The sequence below is a fragment of the Bacillus rossius genome, chromosome 5, assembly GCF_032445375.1.
Source record: "Bacillus rossius redtenbacheri isolate Brsri chromosome 5, Brsri_v3, whole genome shotgun sequence".
Taxonomy (NCBI): domain Eukaryota; kingdom Metazoa; phylum Arthropoda; class Insecta; order Phasmatodea; family Bacillidae; genus Bacillus; species Bacillus rossius.
Genome location: NC_086333.1, coordinates 77727115 through 77750130, shown reverse-complemented (window position 1 = coordinate 77750130; position 23016 = coordinate 77727115). Strand labels below are relative to the sequence as shown.

The 23016-nt window shown below is 39.3% G+C and overlaps 1 protein-coding gene across 1 annotated transcript in view; it reads left to right on the top strand.

The window, feature by feature from the left end:
- The first annotated feature begins 159 nt into the window (after window positions 1-159).
- The window catches only part of LOC134532058 (ATP-binding cassette sub-family C member 4-like), a 44433-nt gene continuing 21576 nt past the window's right edge, over window positions 160-23016 (top strand). Inside the window, exons 1-15 of the mRNA XM_063368235.1 lie at window positions 160-291; window positions 3491-3620; window positions 4763-4873; window positions 5077-5199; window positions 7796-8000; window positions 8838-9060; window positions 11462-11618; window positions 12428-12566; window positions 12732-12842; window positions 12931-13212; window positions 13798-14084; window positions 15180-15363; window positions 17711-17884; window positions 19995-20200; window positions 21050-21351. Of these exons, the coding sequence (XP_063224305.1) occupies window positions 3544-3620; window positions 4763-4873; window positions 5077-5199; window positions 7796-8000; window positions 8838-9060; window positions 11462-11618; window positions 12428-12566; window positions 12732-12842; window positions 12931-13212; window positions 13798-14084; window positions 15180-15363; window positions 17711-17884; window positions 19995-20200; window positions 21050-21351 (2581 nt within the window). The 5' untranslated portion in view covers window positions 160-291; window positions 3491-3543. The remainder of the gene's footprint in view (window positions 292-3490; window positions 3621-4762; window positions 4874-5076; window positions 5200-7795; window positions 8001-8837; window positions 9061-11461; window positions 11619-12427; window positions 12567-12731; window positions 12843-12930; window positions 13213-13797; window positions 14085-15179; window positions 15364-17710; window positions 17885-19994; window positions 20201-21049; window positions 21352-23016) is intronic.

Sequence of the window (23016 nt, the reverse complement as noted above, 5' to 3'; positions counted from 1 at the left end):
CTGCGATCGAGGTTTCGAAGGAACACACTTTGCAAGATAATTCCGGGGCCAGAGGAGCAAGAAATGCCGTCGGTAACTGCAAGGTTATTCTTGGCTTTACTTCTTCGCGGCCAGTAGTTACCCGCCCCATATGCGGCCGGAGTCCCTCAACGGCATGTGTCGCTCGGAGGACGTGCCTAATCTCCGCTCCAGAGACCACGAGTTGGGCCCGAAGCAGGTCCCAAAGGCGCTCAGACACCTCGGCAGCTCGACCACAAACAAGGCAGTTCATATTAGCAACTGTCTACCAAGGTATTTGTTTATATTTTTTTTACGTTACAACGTCTAATAAATCGATGAACGCCGGCTGCACGCACGAAAAAGTGTCCTTTACGCACATTGTTCCGTTACGCTGTGTCCCGTTACGATCATTGTTACGCTTGCGCCGCATCTATCTCTATTCCACTCGAGTGTTTATAAAGTGAAGTGAAAATTTAACGTGTTTTTCATTGCTTATTACCTACAACAACAATTTCGGCAATAAAGGTTAATTATTCTTGCATTTTAAAAATCTGATTACTAGTATAATTTCAAGTATTTATTCTTTTAAAATTAAAATAAAAATGATTCAAATTTATTAATAAAAGTATGCAATCATTTCATCAATGTTTTGTTATGACGTTGTCACGTTAAACTATCGTCAGTAAACCGACTTTACAGACAACCAATTTTTTTTATTAACAACCATGCGCTCTGATTTCACAGACTCTTAACCAAGGAATTTTATTTACTGACGTGAATACTTCATTAAAATTGCTTCCATAGTGGGAGGCAATTTAAAAAAAAACGAATGATAACAAAATCGGGGGATACAGTTTGGTGTTGAAGCTACATATCTGTCATCTCCAACCAAAATTTAATTACACCACTGGATAGCTGAAAGATCAAAGATTTCGTCACGCCAATTGAGGACTGTGACGCATCGCGCGCGGTGGAGGGGGAATCGCCGCCATTTTGAGGTCATTTGGCTGCGTTTCGAGATTTCCATTTAGTGTAACTTTTGACTCGGAGAAGCTAAGACGTTCGTTTGAGTTTCAATCGTCAGCTCTCATCAACATATATCGATTGCATGTATAAAACATTAGTGTAAAATAGTTACAGTGAATATATATGGTGTTAAAATAAAAAATAGCGTATTTTATATTTTGTATAGAAAAACTTACATGTTACGTACACGTATTCACGTAGGTACAACACACGGCCGTGTCCATGACACAGCCACACCCCTTTTTTTCTATTTAAACAATATTTCATATGGTTAGGTAGTATTTAATTTTTATATTTAATACAATATATTATACGATTTATATTAGTGATAAACTTAGATTTAATGTGGTTGCTGATTCATCAGAAATTTATGTAATTTTTTACTATGTAATTTCTTGTTTGATGCCTCGATATTAGATTTTATACGTTATGTTATCATTTTTTAGAATAAGAGAAGCGTACACACCTTAAATGCGTCAAAAAAAAGTCGAAAATGGAAGAAATTTTAATTATTAGGAATTTTAATGTTAAATTGAGATACATGACTTGCAGATGTGAGTATCGTTTAATGTGAGAGAAGAATCCTGGGAAACTAGCATTAGCACGGTCCTAATACCCAAACAGACTGCAAATAGCATTTGAATATGGGTATTTTTATATGTATAATTTGTAAGAATCCAAACACACGACAGGCTTGGATAGTGGATTCTAGCCGCGTCGTTGGGTGAATATTTCGCTGACGTTTCGGTCGAACTTGCAGTCTCCACGTTCAGACCTGCATTAGGTGATTGCTACCGTGAACATGGAGACTGTTGGGGAAATATTCGCCTTCGACATGAGAACCCACTAACTAGTCCAGCAACTTCAGCCAATGGCCGCGAATTCTGCGATCCTTTTTAACAAAAACACGCACCTCCTTTACCTAATTAGCAAATAAGATGCAAGGGTGGTAAACCATAACTGGGTTATTAATTTTATTTGTATTTAGTCATGCCCAGTTCAGTACCTCTTGATTTTGGTAATTCCACATGTGTAATTGTAGTGAATAAAATCAAACCAGCACTTTTTACACGTTTTAGAAAGAGAATTTAGAGATTTTGTAAAGAAAATTTGTTAGTTTATTTTGTAAACCCTCTATATTAAAATTTTCTTCGTTATTCTCATCATCGGTGGTATTATTATTTTGTTATGAAACCCTACTTATACCTTTATTTAGTTTGCCCTCACCGAATTTGAACATAGACTACATTATGCAAATGTTTTTTATTTAAATTTTATTAATTTTTTTTATTTATCTGATAATAATTACGGATTACTAATACGGAGGACGTGATATTATAATACAAAAAAAGGGGTTAGGTTCTAGATTTCAAGATAGCGGATTGATATAAACAATATTTTTTATTAAAATTGTATTAAAATTACTGTTAAGTATTTAGTTTGTTTTTTATACATAAATTACATATTTTATCGCCAGGAATCGAAGCAACGAAACTTAATGGATTAAGTAATTAATTATTTTAAGTAAATAAATGTTTATTTATTATTTCTCGGAATTTTTTGGTCAAAAATTAAATTAATTCAAGTTTACTATCAAGGTTAAGGCTATGACTTTGCTGGTGCTTTTAAGTAAAAATGCCCCTCTCTGAGGACAATTGCCTTTCTCTAAGGAAAATTGCCTCTCTCTCTCTCTCTCTCTCTCTCTTTCTCTCTCTCTATCTGAAGGATATTACCTCTATATGAGGATTGGCCCTATTCGAGGAAATTTAACCCCTATGGATTTTTGAGGAAAAAATGGGTAATTTTACCCTGCGAAAAGGGAATTTATCCTTCGAAATAAAGACATTGAGACCCATTTTGACGAGTCATTATTTAACGAATAGTAAAGAAGTTTTGGACACCTAGATGCTAGGTGGTGACAGGGGTCGACTGGCCACCAGCGGCCGATGACGCAAGTCACCACGTGACAGTGTCTGGACGCGAGTGACGTCACATGGGCGGGCCTTCAGAGACCCATCCGAAGCCCAGGCATATCCTGTAACAAGATGCCATTCTATTCTGTATCTTGCTTAGCTCAGATTTGTCTTTATCCGATTCCTATTTTTCAAGATACACAAAATTCATGAAAATCCATTTTTTTTTCCTTTGCTAAATGCTTAAAACTTCTAAAATTCTAAGCTGAAAATATTAAAATCCTTCCGTGGTTTAACAGAGTCTTCTTTTACAGGCAAGATAAACGCCACCGGAATTTAGTCAACTTGGATTGGCTAGATTTTGACCCTCGATGTTCGGAAATAATTTCAGAACCAATGCATGGTCTTTATTGGTCGTCTCTCATTCTTAGCTCCCAAATGTATGTTTCCATTGTTTATAATGTATGTACAGCAATCACTTGTATTTAAACCAGGAAAACAATATTATACAACTTTCTATAAGGATTTAATCCGGCATGCTTCATTTCCAGAAACAACACTCTACTGACTAAAAAGCACTGGTGAAAACCACTGTAAATGTAGCATGGAATGTGGTAAGAAGACTATCCGCCCACCTCATCCCAGAGCATCTGCCAATCCACTGTCTGCATTACTTTTTATGTGAGTAAATCATTATTATATTCATTCAGGCGTATACGAAAATATGTGGGCGAACTGCATGAATTCAGTTGGTAAAAATAAATAAAATAAACTTTAAACACCTTTTAGTATACGGATAACACTATGGATATAATTGATACAGATGTTCAAATCCTTTATGCTATTAGCTTATATATTTAATTAAAATGTTTCAAGAAATGACTCTAATAAAATCAAGTTGCTCGCTCATAAGTAACACCCACAGTACAACAGTTACTGATATATTTATACTATGTTTCTCAAACATGACAGCATTTCATTTAACATGTTTCATCGCACTAGCCTGCTTGTATGATTAATGCTTATCGTTTCATAAAAACTTGTTCTGTAGTTATTTTTGGATAGTGTATCAGGTTTTAACCTTTTTTTTAAATTAGATGTGGTAACCTAGTTGTTTAATACAGTAAGAAAGTTAGGCATAAATTGTACTATATATTTTAAAGGGTTTTTTTTACACTCAGTGTCCAAGACATTAAGAAGTAGGTTATTTTGATACTCAATTACGAAGAAATAAATTATTTCAATTAAAAACAGGAAGACACGATTAAAATTTGTGTCTGAATAGCTTCCATAATTTCGTACATGGTAACTTTTACGACTGAATTACAGAATTCAATTTTAATGCGTCATCTAATTAAAGTTATGCCTTATAATTTTGAGTAATTAAATATACACCAAAATTAGCTTACTAAAAATTAACATTGTTTAGAGCATGCAATAAAAAATGTTTGTTCTGCTCAGACAAGATTAAATATGTTATTTTTGTATCTTTATAGTTATTTTCATTATTTTAGACCAGAAAATAATTTTATTAATTCGAATGCTAAACGATAAACACTTTTTGTGTCATTAAAAGGCAAAAAAACAAAAAATAAAGATAGTTTCCTTAGTTTTAAAAAAAACTAAATTAAATTATATATATTAAAATTGCTAATAATTTTCTGCACCTGTCCCACTTCCCTTAAATACGATCACATTATTTAAGAGTAATATTTTTAGTAGCGGATACTATTCAGAATTATTTTATAACCTTTTTGATTTGAAATAATCACATGATGTTTAAGAATCTTAGCTTTTTATATTCCAATACGTGGATGTTGCAGCTGGGTGCTGAAGGTGCTCAGGAGGGGAATGAGGAAAGAGCTGGAGGTTGAGGACTTGTTCCAGCCGCTGGAGGAATACAGGTCCGACTACCTGGGCGACTGCCTGGAGAGGTAAATATGAACGATCATTCAAATACTTCACATCCTCTAGCAACTTTCAAGCGCTCGTCTATGTGGTTATCGGGCAGATTCCAAACAACTGCTCCCTGCCACAGACATTAAAAAAATATATAACATTTTTTGCCTGTTTATCTATTAGAGATAAAGCTAGAACATTTGGTATTATATTAGTATTGTTCTCTTTTATGTTACAGTTCTTGGAAGACAGAAATAAATACCAAGAGGTCTCCTAGCCTGCAGAGAGCTATTGGAAAAATTTTCTTGTGGAAGTTCTTGTTGTACAGCCTGCCATTGGTTGTTTTAGATCTAGTGTTAAGGTGAGCTCCAGGTAATATGTTACTACACGCAATGTGTGTTGCAGCAGTGGGTGTCATGTTTGGTAGATTCTTTTATAAAGAAATTTTCTCTTAGTAATTATTGAATATACACATACCTACCAAACTATTTACACAATCAGCACTGGTATAGCTGTCCACGAGAAGAGTTCCAGTGGATGGCATAATGAAGTAAAAGTCGCTGTGACTACTGAACGAGCTCAAACGCACTGTCTGGCTCTAGTATCCGAGACATGATCCAACAGGTTCGCGGAATGGGTGCAAGGATGCGAGTATATAGCCTCTCCGCACCAAGTGGCAATCCTCTGCCTCCACGTGGGCACCGCTGCTGGGGGCGAATCGTGGTGACCATTGTTGGGATGGGTAGCCTCAACCTTGGTCATAGCCTCGCCTTAACTAAAAGAGGACAATTACGGGCGTAACCCTGCCGCAGTGCATCCTCAATTGCATGTATGGGACCATAAATTGTAAATTGGCTGAATCTGCAGGCAACAGCAGATGCGTTTGAAACCTTTCTGGAGGGTTCGAATGCCAAGCATCGGTGTCTCGGTCCCAAAGGGCCCCATAGTGAATGGAATAGGCCTATGGTAATGGACGGACCGAGAATGGCGCCCCTGTGTTCGGGTGCACCCGGGCTTAAAAAAGAGCTGTAAACTGCTGGACTAGGTGTGATATGTTCCCCTAGTCCAGTGGTCGGGGGAGGTACCGAGGTAACCCCGAGGCCCTCCAGCGCACGCACGACTGGACTGCCATGTCCAGCCAGGGCTTTCTTCGGTCGCCGCCGGATGAGTCCATGCACGTCCGGGCCTTGACCGGCTGTGAACCTGTCGCGCCGAGGTACGGCAGGTCGGAGGGTAGTCCGAGAAGACGAGGACATCCTGTGGAATGACTCTGAAGAGTGGCGGTCGACTAGCCTGTTAGCGAACGTTCTCATGCCGCTTAGACGCCAAGTTGGTAGAAGTACGGGAAGAATCTATGAAAGATTAAATGGTATCCCACTGAGGTTTTCTCCAAGGCCCAGGATTCTGATTGGGTAGGACTCTTACTTGGTGGTGGTGCTCCGATCGCTTGGAGCAGGCTCCAAGAGATCTCTAGCCCTATGCGGAGTCTACGTGGTGAGCGACGACACAGATTCGGTACTAGCCTGGACAGCTAGCAGAGGTTGGGTAGGCCTCCACCGGACCACTGGTTCACCGGGTGATTTGAGGAGTCCCAGAGTGATGTGGGAGATCGGGGAAGGCGCCAGCAGTGCTAATAAGGTCTAAGGGCTAAGGACACAGCCGACTGGCTGGTCAGCTGATTGAGGCAAGGGGCCAAGGTTGTGACTATGCTGGGTAGCCCCAGACCCTGGTCATGGCTGAAGCTCTAACACCTTCCCGATCAAAGGGGGGAGTAAACCCTTGAAATCTCTGTCTTAATATTACTCGATCTGGAATGTATCAAAATCGATGTGTAAGCCTACTCCCAAACTACCCTAAAGGGCGCGAATTAGGGAGGACTGGTGGAGGATGCCGACCATAGGTTGGAACATAGCTTTCCGTTGGGGGGTCGAGGTCACGTGTCGCGGGTGTACCGAGCGATGCACCCATCTCCCGTGACCGCCAGAACCACGCTGCCGCGAGCTCTCCTCCAATCACACGCCCGCCCTACGAGCACTGATACCAACCCTGGGCATCGCACCCAAGGATGTGAAACTAAGGTACACTCCCTTGAACACACATACACAATAAATGCATGATACGCAAAACCTTACGTGCTAAATCCCTAATACTAAATTCTGAGTCAGAGCAGGTACTATCCGCTGCATTACTCTACTTCGCATTGGATTACACTCGTGTTGAGCATTCAAATCCCGTAACATTCTCAAATGGAAATGAGGGGCAATGAAGTTGCACGTCAAATCCTTAATACATTCTTCAAGTATATACGGGAGGCAAGTATTTTTTTTATTTGAGACCAAAACAATTACCATCAAGGAAAATATGGTCGCAATCCTGAGTCAAAGTGCCAAAAAAAGTAAACCTATATAATGGATTTGCGAGTATAACACTGACAACTCAAATATGACTCTTAAAATTAAAGTCTCGAAATGCACAGTTATAAACATATAATGCGTCAGACTACAAAAAGTAACTATTTTTTTGGGACCAATTTTTTTTCCGGTGTATATGACTGCAAATAGTGGTTCAATGTCAATCAAAAAGATATACATAAAATCAAGTCAAGAAAAACAAATATTACAACCATATTGAGTAAAAAAGATATAGGAAAGATGCAAGATGCACAATTTTTAAATAAACTACAAAAATTCATACTTCTGCCCATTCAACTAATATACTTAGATTTCTTTCACAACAACCTCCCTCATCTCTATCGTTCTCTCTCTCTCTCTCTCTCTCTCTCTCTCTCTCTCCCCATCTCACCCCTGCTCTATTAACACACACATTACATATGAATGTATTAAAAAACTCATTTGATGACATATGTACAGTGTTATATAAATTTTGATAAAGGTGCTCTAAGGGCATCGTTATGTTTGAGTGCCCATACAATATGTAGATTTTTGTCCATGTTTTAGAGTAGCACAGCCACTACTCATGGGGAAACTCATACGGTACTTCGAGCCCGGTAGCAATGGGTCATTAGAAGAGGCATACCTGAATGCGTTTGGAATATTGGCTTGCAGCACCTTTTCCGTGTTCATGGTGGAAATCTCCTTCATGGCTCTGACTCACATGGGCATGAAGATACGAATAGCCGCTTCGTCGCTCATTTACAGGAAGGTACTGATCACATCTGCAAACCGCAGTTTAAGCATAGCTGTAAGTACATTAGGCTATAGGTAACAGATCCACATTTTTCCAAATTAATCCATGAATATTTCTGGTTACATAAAGTGAATAGGCAAAGTATGCAGATGTCAACTCTGAACTGTAAACACTATAAAAATATATGTTTAATGGTATAGATTTTAAAGTAATTATGAACTCATGAAAATAGCTAACTTGGCTCATAACTATAGTGATGACACAATTATTAACAGTTATCTGTGATCAACTGCAGTGGTTTAGTGGTCAATCACTCGCGTGTCTTCAAGGCGATCTGGGTTCGATACCCAGGGCTCCCCCACTAATGCATTTCGCTGCTGCTCCATCAACATCAAGGTCACGAGGTGTCACAGCGGTCAGACTCTGCACTCGCAATCAAGAGCGCCCGGGTTCGAATTCAGTGGTGACAAGGCATTGTGAACTGTGAATGACATTCTTGTGCTGTATGTTATGTATATGTTAAACTTATCGTTGTGTTGTCCATATGCTTTTTTGGTCTCATCGTTGGTTCTGTTTGTCCGACGTCAGCTGATTCGGTCTTGTTTTCTGTGAATTTTTATCTTTATATTTTTGTTTATTTTTTTTTATTTTCGGAATTGTTCCATGACAGACAAACAGTGCAAAACTGCAATGGTGTATGTCCAAAAAGCTGGATTAAATCAAGGTCAAGTGTGTGTTTCCCTATTACGTGATGTAAACGAGAGGATAACCCCTAACTGAATGATTGTGTGTTGTTAACACGCGCGCTTGGTTGATGACTCTCCGCCACTGCTGTGCCCCTGCTCCCACCAGGCACTGCGGCTGTCCCAAGCGACGAAGAGCGAGACCTCTGTCGGCCAAGTGATCAACCTGCTGTCCAACGACGTGGGCCGCTTCGACAACTGCTTCTTCATGATGCCGTACCTGGTCTTGGGGCCAGCTCAAGCCGTCATCGTCACGTACTTCGTCTGGGACGCCATGGGTGTCGCTGCCTTGCTGGGGGTACTCGTCATCGTCGTTCTCACGCCCTTGCAAGGTGCGATCCAGTTCAGTCTAGTGTGCGATCTCTGTGAGGGAAACTAAAATGTATTTCATAGTCACCGGGATGAGTTTCGAAAGTTCAGCATACGTTAAAGCTCGGTTTTACACAACATGTGCCATATACAAAAAAAAATTGGTTGTCTGTAAAGTCGGTTTACGGATGATAGTTTAACGTGACAATGTCATAACAAAACATTTATGAAATTATTGCATACTTTATGAATAAAATTGAATCATTTTTATATTAATAATAAAAGAATAAATACTTGAAATTATACTAGTAATCAGATTTTTAAAATGCAAGAATAATTCACCTTTATTGCCGAAACTGTTGTTGTAATAAGCAATGAAAACCACATTAACTTTTCACTTCACTTTATAAACACTCGAGTGGAAGAGAGATAGATGCGGCGCAAGCGTACAATGAGCATAACGGTACACAGCATAACGGTACAATGTGTGTAACGGGACACAGCGTAACGGAACAATTTGCGTAACGGGACACTTTTTCGTGCGTGCAGCCGGCGTTCATCGATTTATTAGACGTTGTCAAGTCAAAACAGTACGCCTACACATGGTTTGTGGAAATACATATACCCTACCAATGATGCACCACAATTTTAGTGAGCCAGGGTTTGGTAAATAAACTTGTTGTGTTGTTCATTATTTTCAAAAAGTTCTAACAAATTGTGGTCTGCCATGTCAGTCTTGAGAGAAGATAAAATGTAGCGATCCTCGTGCCAACTTTTGAAAACTCGGGACATTTACTCCTAAAGCACATTCTCCTCACGATTTTCTACGAAAACATTGCTTTGGCCAATCACCGAAGATAACTTTACCTTGAATATCAGGGAGAAAAATTCATTTCTGGTGTGCTAGACAAACGATCCATCAGTGGATCCGCAGACAGATAATTGGCCAGCAACAAGTCTTATCTTTATTCTGAACGCTGGCCTGTAGGTTCAAATCAATAACATTGTGTCAAGGGTTGTGTAATTCGCCTTGATAACCTGTCCCACTGTTGTGCCATCTACTAGAACATGGTTGACATACCTCATTTATCCTGCTGAACGATCTGACTTCATGGGGCAGAAAGTGAGATCCACTTTCTGCCAGTGCACGAGCCTCCTCCTAGCACTGGAAGACTTCAGATACAGTGCGTTTTGTTGCTAAAGCACGCACAACCTTTCCCTCCAGGCAAATCTAACTGAATTGCTAGTTGTTGAATGGATTTATCTCAGGTTGTGAAGTCCAGCCAATATCTGAAGTCGCGACAATGATGGAAGTACATTTGTACCATTGTTAAATGTAGGGAAATAATGGCCAGGACATAACAGATCCGGCCTGCTCCTCTCACCAAGCAACTAGAAAGAAGTAAACAACACAACATAAGAAACAAATTGAAAATGTGCCTTTTTTAACCTATGAACTTGTTATGAGGCCTTAAAATAAAAGATCCGGGCATTTGTAATCTCTGGTTGCTTTCATCGGTTACTACCACCAACCAACAATTACAGCATTAAAATTGCCTGATCACAACTTCAGTCAAAAAATATCTCTGAGATATAAATTCGAATGCATGTTCACTTTGTACTCATGTAGGAGAATTGTATATTCGATCTCAATCCCCAGTATGACTATTCCTAGGAACATCTACTCGGTATTTGTGTTAAACCTCCATGCATAATCACGCCAAAGAAAATTCCCTTTTTATCTTTTGAAATTCCTAATATCAGTAATTAGTTCATTTCAAATAAATGGTACGTATGCATGGCATAAAAACAAAATGAAGTGTTCCTGACAAAGCAGTATTTAAATAAACACACAATAAGATAGTTATCAATGTTATCCTAGAAATAATATTCCATTTAGAAATTTTCTGAGTAAAAACTGAAATAAATCCTGTATTAGTAAAAATATTTATCATTGTTAATTTCAAAATTTTTATTGCAGGTAGAGAGTAAAAAAAGAAATAATTAAAGCAAAAATAGACTAATTGGTACATTGGTTTATTTTCAGTAGTTAACAATATTTTCTATTACATTTTCATTGAAAATGTTCAAAAACTTTATTTTCATTTATTGAATATTGCATAAAATTATCTGACTAATTCTTAAAATTATTTTTAGAGTGTTTTTGTCAATAATAATTAATATTGAAATACATATTAAGTTTACTTTTTCTTGTGTAAACACAGTTCAGTTAAAACATAAAATTGTTTTCAAGTATCATTACGTAGATAACTTGTACTATTTAGAAAACATTTGACTAACACACACATTTTAATGTAATGCATGAAGATATAGCAGTAAGCAGGATTGCAGTATTACTAAACCACCTACTTTAACACATAGTTTATGTTTAGCTAACATGTCACGTGTAACTTTCACCAACAGCTTTCATCGGCAAGAATATATCAGCGTTTCGTCGGCGGTATGTACTGAGAGCGGATGAGCGAGTGCATCTCATGAACGAGATAGTTTCAGGAATCCAAGTGATAAAGCTGAATGCTTGGGAGATGCTTATTTCCAAGCTGGTAGCTGAAATTCGGCTGTGAGTATAGGAAGCTATTTCTCATTATGTAAATATTTGTTTAACAATATTGGCCCTTTTTTTGGGACGATAGAATTGTATCCCCTTGTAAAGGGTACTTTGAATACTTATGGTGGCGGTAGTGTAGCTGTGTAGAAACTGGAAAGGTACCCTTTCCGATTTCTTAAAATGTTTCGGTTTTAATGCAAATATGCACTGGAAAGGTATCCTCTCGGAAAGGGTACCTTTCAGGATTTTCTGTACAATGACACAGCAGAAAATAAACTGGAAAGGTAGGCTACCCTTTCCGATTTCTTAAAATGCATATTATTTTCTGCTTTAAAATCATGAAAGTTATGCCCTTTAACCTAACCCAACCTTTCCGAAGGGATATCTTTTAAGTCCATATTTGCATCAAAACTAAAATATTTTAAGAAATCGGAAAGGGTACCTTTCCAGTTTCTACCCAGCTACACTACCGCCGCCAAAAGTATGAAAAGTACTCTTTCCAAGGGGATACAATTCAGCCCCCCCCCCCCCCTTTTACCGTTTTTTATTATGTAAGACAAAGGCACTTCTCTAAAGTTTATGATGGTTTTAATTATATCATTCAATTTAATGCAAAACATTGTGGATATTTGATTTTATATTTGTTAGTAAAAATGCTTTTTTCTCTTTTACAGTTTGTATATTATTCTCAGCATTATACTACTTCCTTCGCCTGCCTAAGTGTACTTAATTTACCCTGTTATTGGTTCTATTAAAAACATACAGGTGACAGTGACAGTGTTACAGTAAATTGTATTTTTAGATATTTTTATTATTTATAGGAACGAGATACGTGAAATGCAATCGATGTTATATCGTTGGGCATTATTGACTTCATTTGAAGGTACCACATTTTTTGTCGCGCTCTTAACCACTGTTTGGAGTTACATCTTGTTTGGTAACATCGTTACCGCTGAAAAGGTAAATGTCAAATCATCTCTTTATAATTAAAAATCATTCTAATATTACATAATGGAACAAAAATTATTTACATGTTAGTTACATCCTTTAATATAATAAATGTATTATACAACATGTGGAACATTTAAAGAGCTCATCCAAAAAAAAAACATATTGTGATTTCAGGTATTCGTGGTAACATCATTCTTTACCGTAATTAAACTGACAGTAACATGCTACATGCCTCGAGCGATGTACAAAACCGCAGAAGTGTTTGTTTCATTCAGGCGAATTCAGGTCAGTGCATAAGTCCATAAAGCATGCCATTTCAATGTTATTTATAGAATTTTTATGACAATTGTTTATATTGTTTATTCCAAATCAGAAATTTCTTCTGAGCGAGGATCTGGAGATGCCTAGACTGCATAACCTGTGCATCAGCAGCAGCCTCGGTGACATTCAGCTGGCTGGGAAATACCGCGCAACACCACAATGCAGAGTAGACGGAACAGTGATTGGTAGTTCCCAGGACCGACCCATGATCACAGTGATGGACGCCACGGTCAAGTGGACGCCCGAATCCGACGAGTACGCCCTTTCTGGTATCAACCTGAAGGTGACGCGTCCTCAGCTTCTTGCCGTGATTGGTCCCGTTGGTTCTGGCAAGGTGAGGATCTGCAGTTATGCCCCTGCATTTTGTCCCTTGTTCACCATGCCAAAAAAACAATAATGGAGTGTGGCTGTGTCATGGACACGGCCGTGTGTTGTACATGAATACGTAACAGGTAATATTTTCTACACAAAAAATAAAATACGATATTTTTCATATTTTAACACCATATATATTCACTGTAACTATTTTACACTGATGTTTTATACATGCAATCGATAGATTTATGACGAGAGCTGACGATTGAAACTCAAACGAACGTCGTAGCTTCTCCGAGTCAAAAAGTTACACTAAGAGGAAATCTCGAAACTCAGCGAAATGACCGCAATATGGCGGCGCTTCCCCCACCCACCGCGCGCAACGCGTCACGGTCCTCACTTAGCGTGACGAATTATTTGATATTTTAGCTATCCAGTGGTGTGATTAAATTTTGGATGGAGATGATAGATATGTAGCTGCAACACCAAACCCTATCCCCCGATTTTGTTATCATTCGTTTTTTTTTTAATCACCTCCCACTATGGAAGCAATTTTAAAGATGTGTTCGCGTCAAAAAGCATGATCCGTTGGCACGTCCCACAGACCTCGCTGTTGCTGACGCTGCTGCGAGAGCTGCCACTGACCAGAGGCTCCATCTTCGCGAGGGGCGAAGTGTCGTACGCCTCGCAGGAGCCGTGGTTGTTCGCCAGCTCCGTGCGCAACAACATACTGTTCGGGGAGCCGTACGACAGGAGGCGGTACCAGCAGGTGGTGGAGGCCTGCGCCCTCGCCAGGGACTTTGAGCAACTGCCGCGCGGAGACAAGACCGTGGTCGGAGACAGGGGCGTTACCCTCAGCGGCGGACAGAGGGCGCGCATCAACCTGGCGAGGTTACCGTTCATCACTTACTTACTGATAGAGACCGGAAAAATTCGCGAATTCATTTCGCGATAGGCTAAAATACAAATAGTTATACCTCAGTGCTGCCTCTGCTATTGGTTCACAACTCACCTGGATGACTCTCGACCAATGAGAAACACCCAACAAAAGCTTTATCGAATCACAGGCTGCTACGCTGGAACGTCTCACAAGACAGCAGCCAATGAGTGGGTGGCATTTGACCGAGTGTACGTAGAACTATGGAGTTCATCCTGCAGGTCATTGAACCCGCGAATTTTTCCGGTCCCTACTTATTGATAGGGGCAGGCATTTTTCGCGTATCAGACTGCAACAAGGTGTACCCGCACCTGTGGTTTCTTCCTCGTGATTGGCGGCCGTCTGGCGAGAGAAGTCGTTGCCTTATTTGACCGAGCCACTAAGGACGCGTTTGCTCCCGCACTAAATCTCTGTGATTGGTGTTGTAACAATCGATATGTACCCGGGAGAAACTCACCTAATCACGAAACACAGGCGATGCTACAGTGTTTTGACTTTAACCTAGTCTCGAAATCTTTTCGCGAAATCTGAATGCCCCTACTTGTTGATATCAGGAATTTTGTTTCTTAGGGCACTCTGCCTATTACATCAGTATGAAGTTAAATCGTGTAATGCAGAGGCTAGTATTACTTTGCTTTTAGAGGATCAGTTCATAGCTAGAGGTACATTAACCATATTGAGAGGATTTTGTCATTTTTTTTTAAAAGCTTTCTTAGAATGATTAATGACAGAATTAGAATTTTCCTCTGGATGCATTTACTTTTCTTAAAAATATTCTATACGTTAATGTAAAAAGGTATAATTTAGTATGTTCTTTCAGGAAAATACCACAGATGATTTAATTTTATTTGAATATGAAAAGTCTTAAATTATACTTTACTTAAAATTGTTAAAATATTAATACCATTTTTTGCATTCGGTTAGTTCTTAAACATTGTCATTTGAACGTAAATTTTACCATAGCATAATAAAGAAATCAACAATGTTTTTTTCTTCAATTTGGACCAATAACTGCAGTGTGCATACAAGTTGGGTTTGTCTTAATGCAGGGCCGTGTACAAGCAGGCGGACATATACGTCCTGGACGACCCTCTGTCGGCCGTGGATGCGCGCGTCAGCAGACACCTGTTCGAGAGCTGCATCTGCAGCTTCCTGAAGGACAAGATCCGTATTCTGGTCACGAACCAGCTTCAGTTCCTCAGCAGCGTCAACCACGTCATCATCCTCAACGAGGTGACTTATGCCCTTCCTGCCGTGGTAGGTAATTGACCCAAGCCTACATAAACTGGATTCACAATTGAAAAAAAAAAAACATAAGCGAGTGCATAGCATAGCATAGCAGGCCATGCGCACGACTGTGCACACATCCTGTGCGAAATCGGTTTACAATATTTAACTCTTACTGTTATTTTAGCTAGTGAAATTTCGTAGTGTTTTAGACATCTGTTGGTATTTACTAACTACCAAATCATTATCCAATGACATCTGACCATTTAATTATGAACACATTTTTTTTTCAACATATAAATTAATATGAGTAATGTTGAAATTTTTGTTAACATTTGTAATAATTTATATTTGATAAGTAGAGACATGCAAAATTCGCGAATTCATTTCGCGATAGGCTAGCATCAAAACAACTATACCTTCGTACCACTTCTGCGATTGGCCCTCATTTTATCCGGGGAACTGTGAGCCAATGGGAAACACTAAACCAAGAAAGTGCCGAATTACGGACAGCCTAGTTGAGATGTCTCACGCGTCAGTAGCCAATGAACAGGTGTCATTTCCGCGAGTATTTAAAGGACTGTGGAGTCTATCCTAGAGGTCAATGAATCCGCGAATTTTGCAGGTCTCTATTGATAAGTAATACCATACATTTTTACAGATTGTTCCAACCTACGGCCGGCATTCTCACGTTCCACTCCCACATGTGCGCCCTATCAGGGTAGGGTGGGAGAAACTTCCAGTTCATTTATATGTTCCAGAGCAATAAATTTAAACAGTACTGCTAGGGATCACTCCTTCTTTTTTTATCGGGAAGGAATTAGAGCTTCGGTAACGACCAGCAGCTAGGGCCACCATCCCAGCATAGTCACCGCCTCAGCCCCGTACCATACTCAGCTGACCAGACAGTTGGCTGTGCCCTGAGTCCTAAGACTTTATCAGCACTGCTGGTGCCTTCCCCGATCTCCCACATCACACTGGGACCCCTCAAAACATCCAGTGAACCTGTGGTCCGGTGGAGGCCTATCCAACCTCTGCCAGCTGTCCAGGCTAGCACCGGAGCTGTGTCGTCGCTCACCACGTCGACTCCGCATCAGGCTAGGGAACCCTTGGAGCCTGCTGCAAGCGATCGGAGCACCACCACCAAGTACTACCCAATCAGAATCCTGGGCCTTGGAGAAAACCTCAGCGGGACACCATTTAATCTTTCACAGATTCTTCCCGTACTACCACCAACTTGGCGTCTAAGCGGCACGAGACCGTTCGCCAACAGGCTAGCCTACCGCCACTCTTCAGAGTCACTCCACTGGATGTCCTCGTCTCCTCCGACTACCCTCCGACCTGCCGTACCTCGGCCCGACAGGTTTACAGCCGGTTAAGGCCCGGACGTGCCTGGACCCATCCGGTGGCGACCGAAGAAAGCCCTGGCTAGAAATGACAACCACGGTGCATGCGCTGGAGGGCCTCGGGGTTACCTCGTTACCTCCCCCGACCACTGGACTAAGGGACCATATCGTACCTATTCGAGCAGTTTACAGCTCTTTTTTAAGCCCGGGTGCACCCGAACATTACCATAGGCCTCATCCATTCACTATGGGGCCCTTTGGGACCGAGACACCGATGCTCAGCATTCGAACCCCGCAGAAAGTTTACAAACGCATCTGCTGCTGCCCGCAGATTCAGCCAATCCACCATTTCTGGTCCCATACATGCAATTGAGGATGCACTGCGGCAGGGTTACGCCCGGCATTGTCCTCTTCAGTTACGGCGAGGCTATGACCAGAGGTTGAGGCCACCCATCCCAAAATGGTCACCACGATTCACCCCCAGCAGCGGTGCCCACGTGGAGGCAGAGGATTGCCACTTGGTGCGGAGAGGCTGTATATTCGCATCCTTGCACCCATTCCGTGAACCTGTTGGATCATGTCTCGGATACTAGAGCCGGCAACAGCTTCGACAAGTCAAAGGACAACCACCTTCCCCGTATGGTCGGGCCCACTCCCGCCCATAAATTTTTACAGCAGGATTTACATCTGACCATTATAATATCTCGACAAAATCTTGCCACAATATTATTGATAAACTTTAAACAGTTTTCTAGTCCCACCAAAATGGTTTTCTCATCTACTCTCATTGTTTGTTGCACCATGTGTCTGTAACTATTCGCACGACCTGTCTCCCATGCGTACGACCGTCCTATACGCTATTTTGATAATCATTAGGTTATAAATAATGGCGGTCAAGTCTTGTCTTGTGTGCATGACCTACTGCTACTCTTACTGATATTTTTTTTTAAATTGTGCGCCCGGCATAATGGACTCGTCTTGACATGTGCGTGTGTTTTTTCCATCAGGGTCGAATGGAAGCTCACGGCACTTACACTCACCTCCAGAAAAGTGGGCTGGACTTCATGAAGTTGCTGGAAGACCACGGAAAGGACCTGTCTGGGGGCGAGGGTGTTTCAAGAGGAGGGGTTCTTCATCGCTCCTCGTCTCGTCGCAACCGGCGCAGAAACGTGTCCATCGGGGTAACACTTCAGCTGGCACTGTTCAAGAACAACTCACTCTTGTCTCAAAGTGTTCAAGTTGTAACGACTACTGACACTTCCCATGTATACAAGTATGAGTAGGGGCTACATAGGATATACAAATTAGGCAATTAATCACTTATCACTTTCACCTCCACCCCTTGTTGGTCATCAATCATTTATTTTATGGTTTATCCTCGCTTTGGGGGATAAACAAATTGATCATTTTTTATTAATTTTTTGACGTGACAACATCTAATAAATCGATGAACGCCGGCTGCACGCACAAATAGTGTCCCATCACGCACATTGTTCCGTTACGCTGTGTTCCGTTACGCTGTCGGCGAGTGCAGTAATAATAGGTTATGTTACAATTGACTAAAAAGTTATGGTGATTCATATAATTGATGATAGATATTTGATTACAATTTATTTTTATGAAAACTTGTTCATAATTATATTTAAACTTTATAGCTAAACGCCAGTTTTTAAAATTAATTACAAGTCATCTACACGTGAACTGTTTCGTTGACTGTTTGTAAAGTGAAGTGAAAAGTTAAAGTGGTTTTCATTGCTTATTACAACAATTTCGGCAATAAAGGTTAATTATTCTTGCATTTTAAAAATCTGATTATTAGTACAATTTCAAGTATTTATTCTTTTAATATTAAAATTTAAATGAATCAATTTGATTCATAAAAGTATGCAATCATTTCATCAATGTTTTGTTATGACGTTGTCACGATAAACTATCGTCCGTAAACCGACTTTACAGACAACCAATATTTTTTATTAATTTTTTTCAGTTATGATTTATTGTTTTATCTGTCAGGTATACATCACCCTCCTTGCCCCTTCAATCTTCCCAATTTCCCCTTTAAAATAATAACACATAGAATATACCTTGAGTAAAAATAAAATTACTTCATGACAGAGAAGCACAATATAGAATCAGTTTATTTTCTTTTAACAATATTTGAAAAATATTTATAACGAAGATCACTATTTACCTATCAGGTATACAAAGTTCACACTTCCTATTAACACAATAACCAGTTGCCGTTTTAAATTCATTAATCATATTGTTTATACAGTGTTCGTTGCAAGATATCGCTCATTGTAAGACAATGCTCATTGTGGGTTGTTGCATGAAATCGTTCATTGTAAGACAGTGTTGATTGCATGACAGAATTTGTTGATTGTAACTCGATCATACGTATATTCGTAGCACAAGCATCAAGTTGATGATGGACACGAAACAAGTCCTGTGTGAAGACAAGGTGACTCATGCTTATTAAAAACCTTTCGATGATGCAGGTACTCAACCTTCGGGATTTTGCGCATGGCGGGGAGGCAATGGAGCAATCGTATTTGCTTTCAACCCTTGGAGAAACTGTAACATAAATCACACGTAATAGTGTTGTAACATAAATTCCCTACGTAAATTATTTCTCGAATTGTGTTCTTCTGTAAAAAACAAACCAAAATAAGAATTTAAAAATATTTCAATCAATTTTAATTTATAAAAAATGGTGTGCGGCTGTGTCATGGACACAGCTTTTTTTTAACACCATATATATATATATATATATATATATATATATATATATATTCACTGTAACTATTTTACACTAATGTTTTATATATGCAATCGATAAATTTTGACGAGAGCTGACGATTGAAACTAAAACAAGCGTCGTAGCTTCAACGGGTTAAAAGTTATACTAAATGGAAATTTCGAAACGAAGCAAAATGACCTCAAAATGGCGGCGCTTCCCCCTCCATCGCGCGCGATGCGTCACAGTCCTCACTTAGCGTAACGAATTCTTTGATCCTTTATCTATCCATTGGTGTAATTGAATTTTGTATGGAGTTGATAGATATGTAGCTGCAACACCAAACTGCATCGCCTGATTTTATCATTCGTTTTTTGAACTGCCCTCCACTATGGAAGCAATTTTAAAGACGTATTCACGTCAAAACTGAATACAAAATGTAATGTAACCAGTTTCTTGAATATTTCTTCTGTATTATGCATATTATTTCTGTGCTTTTAGAGAATTGGTGCTAGACTAAAGAAATGGTTTATTGTAAGGATTATTTTGTGCAGAGCTGCTCATCCTCCCTAGACGGGATCCCGAGCATTTTGCCCTGCAGAGTGGTGCAGGAGACGCCTGCAAGGGGCAAGATCGCTCTTGAGACATACAGCTCGTACTTCCTCGCCAGCAGAAGATACTTCCTGGTGGTGGTCATGGCGTTAAGCGAACTCACGGCCTTATTTCTCTGCATTAGCTCCAACTACTGGCTGTCTTACTGGTAAGTTGAGACCACTGTTTCTTTCACTTATAATTGGAGACCTGAAAAATTCGCGGGTTCATTTCGTGTTATGCTAAAATTCAAATAATCATACCTTAGTGCTGCTTCTGTCATTGGTTCACTGTTAATCAGGAGGACTGAGGGCCAATTAGATACCCTCACTCATAGAAGTGTTGAATCACAGGCCACCCAGTCGAGACGACTCACAAGTCAACAGCCAATGAACAGTTGGCATTTGCCCGAGTGTGTAGAGGATATTGGAGTATATCCTGGAGGTCATTGAACCCGCAAATTTTTTCCGGTTTCTACTTATAATACGTCACACCTAATGTCTGAGCCGTGTGACATAGCAATTGCAGCTTTAAGAAGAGTTCTCATTTGTGGGGAAATAAATGTTGCTTTGGTTTAATCATGGAATAATTGTTTTTAGCCATCAATATGAGATCATAAACTCTCCTTCTGAATGTCTGATGGAAATAAAGTGTAAAAATCCTATCCAACTTATTCAAAATTACAATACAACCAAATGAACGAGTAATAAATATAATTAATATTTTTGTGTTATTATAATTTCACAGTAGCAATTTAAAAAAAAAACAGTATTTTAGTCCACCTGGTTAAATATTTCACAGCTTGCTTGCTGTACTACGGGACATAATAAAACTCATGATAAATAAGAGGAATGACCTATGTGTGCGAAACAATGTGAAGAATCGTGTAAATTAAGAAATGGGATGATCTGTACTTAATACGAAGAAACTAACACCTGCAAATAATATTTTTTTTTACTAACATCTTTATATTTTGTTTGGCGATTTACATGAGCCACTTGTTATGCCTTGCTTACAGGACAAATACAGAGACCCTGCGAGCCCTTCAAAGCACATCTGTCAACATGACAATAAATGGAACTACTCTAAATGTATCCCGTAACTCAACATACACAACATTACCAGATGATAACACTCTAATGAGCAGAAATCTCTTCATTTATGTATTTGCTAGCCTTATATTGGCCTACGTTATATTCGCACTATTCAAGAATTGCTTGTACTTTTTCATATGCATGAAGACATCAGTGAACTTACATAACAGGATGTTTAGTTGTGTAATTCGTTTGCCAATGAGATTTTTCAATGGCTGTACTTCAGGTATGTCTTAGTATTTATTGATGACCTACAGTGTATACGAATTAGAAAACCAATTACTGTGTTTTCTTCGTAATTCATGTGTGTTATTTTCAACTTACGTTAGCAATCTCGAATTCTATATGAATGATATACACTATTTTCCAATTTATCTTTATCTATATTTTTCTTAAAAAAAATACAAACACATTTCTAAAATTGCTGCGTAACAAAGAGAATATATAAATCAAGACCTGTCCTGTCATGACCTGTTTAAACAGGCCCACCGATTGGCTAACTCACGTCACAACCACTAGGTACTTGCACATTTTCACTGATGATCTGATCCATTAAGACGATGTGCAGCAGTGGAAAGCGTAGGCAACTGATCATTGTTTACATTTGTATGTTCATACGATACCATATCAGCCAGCCACTTAACCAGCCTTTTGTTTTATCAATCTTTCAAACCTTCCTATGTACCAGTTGTTACAATTAGTGGTTGATATCGAAAGGCAGAAGAAGTCTTAAGGGACTTAACATCCAAACTTAGGCTAAGAAAATAAGTAGATCTTAAACTATATCCTTCTCCTTTATGAGCTTATGACTTCACACAGATTACAACATGCCAAAATTATACCAGAAGGACCGAGCATAATGTTTTAAACTTATATGTTAAGATTTTATTTTAGTACACGATTCGGTGTCATTCTCTAAAATCAATGCACTTGATTCATAAAGGGAATCGTAGCTGATAAGAATTTAATTGTATGTCGTACGTTTCAAAGCAAACGCTAATTTATAAAAGTTATGTAAAAAATTAAGAGCATGTTCGGTTATCATAATGTTATACATTATATGTTAAATTAATTTTATCCAAGCTGACTTTAAACCAGCATCTGACTGCGCTTCATATAAACTAAGTTTACCTGGAGTAAAATAAACTAAGACAATACATATATAATATTGGTAAAGTAGCTTGCCTTCTGGATTGTAGCCGCGTCCTTGGCGAATAATTCACCGATGTTTCGGTCGACATTGCAGTCGCCATCATCAGGGAGCAGTTACCTACTGTAGTAAGTAACCGTAGGTAACTGCTCCCTGATGATGGCGATTGCATTGTCGACCGAAACGTTGGTGAATTATTCGCCAAGGACGCGGCTACAACCCAGAAGCCAAGTACTTCAGACAATGGCCGTGAAAGCCTGCGAACATTATTATAATATTGGTAATATTACATAAGTATGTTTCAATGTCCGAAATATATGAACTGTTGGTATCTTGTCTGTCACATCTTCCTTCCAGTTAGGTTAGCCACACAAAGGATGCGTCAGAGAAGCCACTGATACCTCGGCCTCAGCAGTGTCCATCCTTGCGGTGCAGGACAGAGAATTTAGGATAAACAATGTTCCGACTGGGAAAGCAATAACGATGAGGAAATATTAAAGTATTTTTTATCAAAATAATTATATAAAATATTTTATATAATTACTAATCATTGAGGTATAAATCCTATCATTGGGGGTATACCTCTAATCAAATATGATATGTCTAGGATTAAGGAAGTTTTTGTTTTTGTTATTTAAATTATAATCATGTCAGCCGTAAAATGAGTATATTTACTTATCTCCCCCCTTTTTTCAACAAAGATAAACAATGAGTATGCTAAGTGTATGAGTAAAACAAATA